General features: G+C 39.2%; 1 protein-coding gene across 2 annotated transcripts; it reads right to left on the bottom strand.

Moving 5' to 3' along the window:
* Positions 1-1,981: 1,981 nt before the first annotated feature.
* g3bp1 (GTPase activating protein (SH3 domain) binding protein 1) lies at positions 1,982-7,260 on the bottom strand. 2 transcript variants are annotated; one of them, XM_043257787.1, is made up of 12 exons: positions 7,104-7,260; positions 5,877-5,993; positions 5,688-5,769; positions 5,440-5,613; positions 4,714-4,804; positions 4,522-4,612; positions 4,168-4,378; positions 3,958-4,059; positions 3,371-3,488; positions 2,986-3,114; positions 2,780-2,889; positions 1,982-2,694 (listed from the first exon to the last, which is right to left on the bottom strand). In XM_043257787.1, exons 2-12 carry the CDS (start codon positions 5,969-5,971, stop codon positions 2,464-2,466), a joined length of 1,434 nt encoding a protein of 477 aa, XP_043113722.1. In that variant the 5' UTR covers positions 5,972-5,993; positions 7,104-7,260; the 3' UTR covers positions 1,982-2,463. The 2 variants fall into 2 exon arrangements, with proteins under 2 accessions (XP_043113722.1, XP_043113723.1); XM_043257788.1 differs by having other exon boundaries at positions 2,986-3,111.
* Positions 7,261-9,581: the final 2,321 nt, after the last annotated feature.

Here is a 9,581-nt window from a genome sequence, read left to right as displayed (position 1 = left end):
GGATAAGGTATCTGTAAAGAACACTGCCGGGGCAATATAACATATTGATATTTGTTGAGAGTGGCAGCACAATATTGCAAAATCTCATCATTTTGGTGGCTGGGTGATGGATGTCTATAGGTGCAAAATTGACTTTTCTGTTATGACCAGCACTACCCGGCAGTAATGGAAGAAAGATTGAGCCGATGCTATGAGGAGCCTTTAGAAATTAGATTAGCATATATTCTCATACACACGCACACACACATTATGTGTATATATAATATATATATATACACACACACACTATTTATCTCATAAATTTTGATCAATTAAAGATGCATTCAGTAACTTAAGATAGCATTTAAGTGCCTTTCAACGTCAACCAGCATAGCACTTGTTTTATGTAAATTACATCAAAACTTGTGCCGGATAGTAACCAATTAAATATTCTGTCTGGATTACGTAGTCAGATTCCCAAATTAAGCGCTTGTAATTACAGTATATTACATTTCAAAATATGGATTTACTGATTTTATTTACATAATGGCAGTAAACTAATCCTATTTTTTTAATTCTCCCTAATTCTTAACCTCTCAAGCAATTAGACCGCGTATGAAACGAATAATTATGCGAATGACTAAATACCGGCGATGTATAGCTCTGATGCATGTTAATAAAGTTTGTTCATGTAAAAAAGAGGCCATGCTTGTTAAAAATACGTTAATATGTATTTAACATTTTCAAGTTCTCTGATTTAATCAGCGGTCACTTTGGCATGCAGTAAAAAAAAAATTATTAGTAAAATTGTTTGTTAGATTTAAATTAAAATCCACTGCAATTCTTATATTTAAACCAGTTTGGGAAACTAGCATTATTAACAAAAGTAAATTTAATTAAAGACGGAAGAACATTGCAATTTTACATTGCATTGCCATTTTGCATTTCAAAATCAATTATGCTACCCATACGCTTCCACACTAACCAGTGGTCTCATCACGTAATCTGTAATCAACCAATAGACTTTAATTTGTAAAATCTACCCAGCTCTGTAAATTAAAATTAAGGTTTAAAGAGCAGTTTTTACAATTAATTCCCATACCGGTCCAAAATAAGCCACTTTGGCATCACATCTTACTTTCTCCATCAAATCTTCCATTGAAATTTTTATGTCTTCCAGTCTTCTGGCTAGACCTTTTCTTCTCCTTCAACTGTACAGGTTCTTGATTCTCCCATTGTTTAAGATAATGAATCAGCAATTTATTCATTTCTTTAGAAACATAAGCCAATGAGTGCAAGGATTCTTTCTGACATTCAATTAAACCACGTTGGTAACCCGATTTCAATATTAAATTGGTTTCCCTAATTGTGTAAAACTTTCATACTGAAATATTAAAAAGGCACCTTTAATTTCCATGATTTTTTTCATTAAATCCTGCAGTTTATAAAAAACATTGTCTGGATATGAAGGGGGTGGGAAAGAATACTTTAATTGCCCTTAAAAAATTAAAAAAATTCAGCATTTCTGTTTAGTTTTTAGAATTCCTGTCTAGTAATGTTCAATAATTATTAAAGATCTTGTCAATTTTACTTAAATCAGAAAGATAAAAATCAGATTTGAACCTGCCAGAATTGAAAATTCTTCTACATTTGAAATACCTCACCCACTGATTAACATTTTCCATACTGGTTGCCTTTAAAATGGTTTAAATTAATAAAAAAAAAAAAAAAAAAACCCACACACTTTACAATCTATTTTAAGGGGATTCTAACAACTCTACAGTTCTTTTATTTGATCTGTCGTTCTCTAATAAAACTGTAAGTCTGGTATTCATTTTCTTAATTTAATTGATTTAAAATGATCAGAAAGCATCTTCCATTGTCTACAAGAACACAATTTGTAGCTCCAAGCCCGGAAGTCCAATTCTTGTGTTTCCACATTTTCCATCAGCTATAGGAAACCCTGTCCATACTCCTTCCCCCAGACAAGACACACCCATGCTTCAAAATAGTACATAGAGTTTATTTTGTTCTCTCAACAGTGGAGTTGTTAAAATATGTTGTCATTCTTGATGAAGTGCAACAGTAGAAGGCAAACAGGATTCTTTACATGCTAGATAGTCACTCACACACAACCATGATTTGACTTGGCAACAAATCCAAATAAAACCATACTTGCACTTGACCTGAAAGCGGGTGCTAGCAATACACAGGATTGCCCAAGCAGTAAAAACACGTTCCTTTAAGAAACAGGGAGAGAACGCTAAAACCAAATGCTAGGTTTCTCCTTTCCCCAATTCAAGTAGTTTTTTTTTTTTCTACAACAAATTCAAGTTCAATCTCAGAAATAAAAGGAAGAGTCCAGATAAAGAAGAACAATCGCACTCCCGGTCCTGGAGTGAGGGATGGAGACAGGGAACAGGGAAGCCATCTGTGTTATATCCAGGGTGACTTGCATCAGCAGTGAATGACGTGGGAGCTGCCTCACTGACGTGGTCCTGCGTAGCGGCCCTCGCTGGGTCCCGTGCCTCGACCGGCTCCAAAACTGGGTTTCTGAGCCATGCCTCCACGAGCAGGCGGTCCCCTTGACCCTCCTACCCTGTCCCGCGGCCCCCCAGGGCCTCTGGGGCGGATGTCCCGCCTATCACCTTCACGAGCCGAGCGGGTCTTTTTCTCCTCTACGTTCAGCCGAACATCTCCTCGCAGTTTAATGGGCTACAGCACAAAGGAGACCAATAAATAAATCATTCTGATGATCCCAACATAGTGAACCGCAACAACGTCTGAAAGCCACACCTACCCGATTGCTAAGGATCTTCTGCACAGGCTCGGCGTCGTCAAACACCACGAATCCAAAGTTGGGCAGCTTTCCGCCGCTGTTGATTCTCAGCTCAAGGACAGTGCCGTACTCTGCACAAGAGAAACGAGCGGTTGAGTCAATGCAAGAGATGATCCATATTTTGAAATCAATTCAAGTAAAAAAAAATAAAATAATGCATCACTCACGTTCAAAGAACTCCTTGAGCTCGTTCTTATCCACATCATGAGGTACGTTTCCGACAAAGAGTTGGTGACTGTCGGGATACCGGACCGTTCGCCGCACCTCTGACTCACCGCTCTCACCCTCCCTCACTGCTAACCAGAGATTAAACATTAGATAAATGATGCTGCCATCTGCACATGATGCATATCTTTTCAGGTTGCGAGTGGACCAGCCATGGCGTGCTTTTAATTTAACTTTTGAGATGCTATTTATATGCAGACATGGGGTTCATTACAATTCTCGGCTTGCCTTGAGCAGTTTTGCCAGAGCCAATAAGATTGATTGTACAATCAGCTAATCAAATCTTTATATATAAAAAAAAAAATATGTTTGTGCACTTTTGCACACCTCCTGGCCTTGCTGTTCTGTTGGCTGGAGAGGGTCCTGGCCTTTGGTCACGCGGTCTCTGATCTCTCTGGGGTCTCTGTGCTGTGGTCTGTGTTTCTGCTTTTACCTCCACACGCGGCTAGGGAATATATATTAAAAAAAAGTTAATCTAGTGCAATAAAGATTACATGCATAAATTGTTTAAACAACTGGCTATATGTTAAACTACAATTTACAGCAAGTTATTTAAAAAAATAACAGCAACAGCAGTAGTAAGTAACAACATTTTTTTTTTTTCCAAGAACAATGACCTAAAGTTATAGCACAAATGTGAAATCTGGTTGCGTTGATTGAAAGACTTTAAGCCATAGAAGAGGTGATTTCATGCAGTTTCTGATCCCATTGATTTTGATGACTTTAATACTGCAATCTTTAAGTTGAAGGGTCACAGGACTACAAATGAAACCCCAACAATATAAAAAAAAAAAAAAAAAACAAACAAGTGGTTTCAAATCAGCAATGATTCTTTTCTCCTTGCATTAAAAGCAGAGCAGTACATAGGACAAAAACCACCTAAGTCAGAATTACCCTAATACGTAACCATTTACCTGCGCAGATGGGACTCTGACAACATGTGGAGGAACTCCTGTGGCGGGGACAACTCCTCCTGGTGGGAGATTCTTGCTAGTAACTGAAGCCCAAGATGACGGCTGAAACGAAGCATTCGACTCACTTATTCGGTTTGTGATGATGTTCACAAATACAGGTCTGTTGACACGAGGGAGACCCGACAGACAGATGAATGAGGGTGGTCTTACCCGGTTGTCCTCTGGCATGGCAGGTGCTGTGTCAGCAGGTGTGGGTGAAGGGGGAGGTCTCTGGATCTTTTCCTCAATGTGAACCTCGGGCTCGCTGACAGGCTCTGGTTTCAGCTCCACAGCTGCTGGCTCAGGCTCCACCTCTGCTTCTGGCTCAGGCTGGGGCTCTGGGGTTACAGACACCTCTTCTTGTGGCCCCTCAGGCTCCACACTGTAAACGCACAAACTTAAGTTACGCAACGACCAATGCATGGTTTGTTTTGACCTACAACACACCTGCATAGTTTGCATCCTGCTTTACTCATAACCACCAACAACTAGATTAAATGAGCCACAAAATTGAATGCACATTACCAAGGCGTCTGCTCGTAGTACCCAGCAGACTCCTCCTGGACCGCTTCAGGTGAGTGCACCCGCTCCAGCTCCTCCACGTCCTCCTCAGACTCTGAACAACAGGAGATAAATTAAGTAATCTGCTCACAGCAAGAGCGATTTGGAGACATTACTCTGAAGTTCTGAAATACACCAATAAAATCAGCTGCTCACCCTCAGGAGGTTCCGAGTCCGAGTCCCCAAACACCTCATCCTGGTACCGGAAGATATCATTGTGTACGTAGAACTTGTTTGCAACTGATCCCTAAAAGATTACAGCAAGAGTAAAAATTAATGAGTAACAGAACACTCTGAAAGGATCTGCCTCAAATTATTACCAACTACTTGGACTGGTTAAATACTGAGGATCAGAACAAGCAGAAACCTCCATAATACACCCTAGGAAATGCAGAATTAAGTCCAAGGTTACCACACTTTCCAGCCACTGAATGTCTATGACCTTTATAGTAATGTGAGAATACTGAACAGAGACTTTAATTCAAACAGATGCTAATAAATCATCCAGATCTATATGAACAAGCTCAATTGAGTCAATGAACGAAGAACTCAATGTGGAAATGGGGATTGTATAAACTGGACACTACAACTCGCAAGTAAGCTTTACTTCACTCGGGGTCGATATCTAGCCAATGATTTCTTAAAGTCTATGAAATCACAATTGATCCCATTTACTTTGTTAGCACCCACTATTGTTCTTGTGAACAATTCATCCGTGTTAAACGAAAGAAAACATGTCTTTGCAATTTTAATTCCCACTTAAGAAAATTCCAAAGCAAATGATTCACACCTGCATTGGCATATGTTTAGAGACAACAGTTAAATTCGCCCGAGGTCATGTACCTTGTTAATCTGATAACATTTATGAAGAAACGTCCGTACCTCAGGTGCCAGAACAAACGTCTGCATGAACTTCCTCATGGGCTGCATGTTATTGGACAGCTCCCCCAGCACTTGCACCACCACTCCCTCGTTCAGGGTGGCATGAGCATCCACGTGCCTGATCTTGGTGTGACAATCACGGAAGCTCAGAGCCATCACCTTCTTATGGATTTCCTGTTCAAGAAAGAAGTGGCATTGAGCTAAAGAACTGAATATCATAAACGGCTTGAAAGATCCTCAACACTTACAGACTGCCCATAGACCGCTTCTGCTGGCTTGCCGTTATTGTCCAGACCACCATGTACATAAGACGAGTTCTTGCCGTAAAACCTGAAATACAAAAACGCTTAGATGCACTGCAAGACGTACTGCCGCATTTTCTAACCTCGCTTGCATCTAACAAAGGAAACCTGAATAGAAAAGAAGCAAATTCTGACCTGTGAAGGTAGTCAGGAGCCTGGTTGAGAAGGGTGTAGTACTGTCGGACAAACTCTCGCCCGACAAGCTGGGCACTTGGCTTCTCCATCACCATTTCTTTGGTCAACTGGTTTCAGCTGAAAAAGACTTAAGATTAAAATCACCTCTAAACAAGAAATACCCCCCCTCTCACCAAATCCATATGACCTGCTCCTGAGGAACACAAAAGGAACCTGTCAGGAACCTCCTTTTGTGTTCAAGAAGTCATGGGCATGGCAAACATTGATGGCTGAACCATTTTTAATGGTTAACTTCACCTGCTATACACAAACTAGATTATAGCAAGGGGGAAAAAACAGGACGGATCGTTCAAGTGAAACCGAAACGCATCCCTTTGTTAAGCCCATCAAGATCGAGACGCAGCAAGGCCGTTTGATGTCGATACCGTTTCTACAAACGTGAAACGAGGTCACACCCAAAAAGAACAGCGTTAAAATCCTCGCAGATCGGCGGGGTTAGCTGCTCGTCGTGTAGGGTGGGACATTGCTAAATGGAAAACCGCGTCTTAATCAGACGGATGCATTGTGAAATGGACTCAAGTAGGCCCCGACACCGCACGACGCCTAACTACCTTGAGCCCGGCTCCTTTGTGATCTCGCACAGACACGAGACGACATTAAAAGGCAAATATTTAATCAGAGACGTTCGCGATTTCAGGTCAAACGCATGATTTTATGCAATCGTCATTAATGAATCAGACACGTGCCCAGCCATTTGTCTCATAATCTTAGATGAGACGATGGATAAGGAGTAAATGACCACGGCAGACTTATTTAAACGATCTTACGTGGAAATACGATGTGTAATACGCGTAATGCGCTATTACAGCTCGGTAAACGCGGGATCTCTTTTGACGGAAATGTCGGCCGGTGGTGAAAGAAACGCAGCTAAAGCTAATCCTCAGAGCGTCGAGCGACAAAACCCACCCAGCGGTCTAACGTTGGGTTTGACCGCTTCTGTCCGCAAATAAAGAGGTACATTTTACCATCCGAATGATTTTATCGCGCAAATCAGCGAAATCGTACGTTCACATAAAATTTATCCGCCATATAAAGCACATGGCTATTAGCTGCGCACAGGCTAACAGAGACGGTACGCTAACCGCACCAGAGCACACAAAAAAAGGCTGGAAAAGAAACAAACGCTATATAGATCACAACACGTTAAACCCAAAAAAATACACTTACCAAGATGGAATCAGTAATATGTGTTTGGTTTGAATTTGAAGTGATTTTATTGAAGCACCTCCTGCGCCGGTAGCTGTGAGGCTTTTAGCTCAGACACTGGCAGCAGCGCGTGTGGCGAATTGCCGGTTTCACATTAGCTCCTGCTAAATCAACGCTCCGCCCGGCCGCAGAACCCGACAGCCAATCAGATCGAGGCAGCGGATTGGCGCGTCCTATCAGCACTCGTTCTCTCGCAAAGCCCACCGCATCGACCAATTAACGGCAACCGTGCAGACCTATCGAAAACAAGAGCGAAAGGAAGGATCAGATCAAGGTTGTTAGGCGCGCACGGACGCGAACAATGTGGAGAATAAAACGGTTGCGCAGCGGCTGCTCGTGTCGTTGCTTTCGGCGTTTTTTTTTGTTTCTGAAACTAACGAGTTGCCAGGTGATGCCCGTCCTCGTTGTAAACCGTAACGCCGCAAACATCAAGCTATCATTCTAAGCCATGCGAGGCAACGTTAAAATAAAGAAAGAGCGCGTTAGGGTGGTTCTTTAAAATAAATGCATGTGTTAAAATGCAAAAAAAACAAAGAAAAATACATAAATATTAGACTATTAACGTTTGCGTTGCGAATGTGATCATTTATGGGATATTCATTAATTAGCCCACAACTAAACATTTACGTATTTATTGTTATTAAAGTACCAAATGATAACAGTAATAATATTTCATTTCAAAAGCGCCCTAATTATCGCAAAAATAGTTGTCATTTAAATATAACATATACAGGCGGGGCTGTTCATGCATGCATCATGGCTAATATTTGCTTTACGTATTTTAACTTATGCTGATTAACAAATATGCTATGTGCATTTAGCTAACTATATGACAGAATAACGTTGTTTCGCTGCAAGGAGAAGTATACAAGCAAAAAATGTAAATGTAAAAAATGTAGCCTAGCGTAAAATGAATATCTGGGCAGGATATCTATTAGTAATGATGTCAGGGTTAATTAATTTTCTGAAAATAATATCTAACATTTCCTAATATCATAGTGGCACGTAGATAATTCTCATTCTAAAAAAATATTATTTATTTATTTATTTTATTTATATTTTATAATATTTATATATATATATATATATATATATATATATATATATATATATATATATATATATTATTTTATTTTTTTTTTTTACATTTAGTCTGCAAAATGACTAAAAGTAAATGTAAATGTACTTTTTATTATAAATTATAATTTGTGAATATCTTGAAATAATATAATGTCCATTAGGGGGCGACACGCTTCCCTCAGATCACAATTTGCGTTTGAAAGCGTTTTTAAAGGAGTTTCCGCCAACGGTCCACGGTTATTACATCCCAGCAGTTCATCGACAGCTCTCATTAGCTGAATCTCAACTAAATATTTTAATTTTAAAGTGGTTAGCCTAACAATAGACACGAACCTCCCCATCTGTTTGTACTGGATCGGGAGAATAAATAAGATTTAACAGACTGGACTTCAGGCACTGAGAGTGAGTTCAGGTGCTTCTTATTACAGTCAGCTGGGACGAAAAAAAGTTTTTTTTTGCAAACTAAATAAAAATAATAATTTTGTAATAACTTGCTCAACATGTTGCGCGTTATTCATCAGTGTGTTGCAATATTTCTTCCTGTCACTTAATATGCATCATCAGTTCTGTCTCATATGGAAAAAAAATAAATATTTATAAACATCAGCAAATCTAATTGGAAAAATATTTTTATGAATATCTGATGTGTTGACAAAAAAAGTGCACACCGCTGTGAAATTTTGTATATATTATATATATATATATATATATATATATATATATATATATATATATATATATATTTTTTTTTTTTTTTTTTTTTATATAATTTAGTTTTTTTAATAAAGTTGCTTCTGTCACTAGTATTTGTTTTTAAATGCATGATTATGTTTCAAGTCTATGTCAAGTGTAGCCTATAATATACATATAATGTCAGTCGAAGCACAGGTTGTTGACTTGACACAAAATTGCCATGAAATAAGAGGAAAAGCCATAGTATTTAAAATAAACATAAAAAAATACATTGCTCCGCTTTTTGTTTTACTGACATCTAACATTCAGTAAATATGCATTTCAATTCCAGGTCTGTGACAGTTTTCTGTTTTTAAATCTGTACTTACAGGCGAGTGACGTTGAGCGATAGGATCAAATGTCTTTGGATGAAAACTCTAAAATAAAACAATCACTCTCAACAATATCTGACACTACTGAGTGTTAATGTATCTCTTAATTGTGCTGAAGTATGAGTAGAAGTGGCAGTTGGTTTAAGTCTAGTGATTCCCGTCGGGGTTTTAGGGCTTGTGTTAGTAATGTAGTTTTTTTGTGATCTGCTTTTAGGGTTAAGAAGCAGTGGAGAAGAGTGTTTTTCCCCTCCCTGGTGCAGAAGTGGGCCGGACTGCAGCGCAGTGTTCTGGCTGG

The sequence above is a fragment of the Puntigrus tetrazona genome, chromosome 14 (genome assembly GCF_018831695.1).
Source record: "Puntigrus tetrazona isolate hp1 chromosome 14, ASM1883169v1, whole genome shotgun sequence".
NCBI lineage: Eukaryota > Metazoa > Chordata > Actinopteri > Cypriniformes > Cyprinidae > Puntigrus > Puntigrus tetrazona.
Note: the sequence above shows the minus strand (reverse complement) of the source record. Positions and strands in the feature narration are given on the sequence as shown.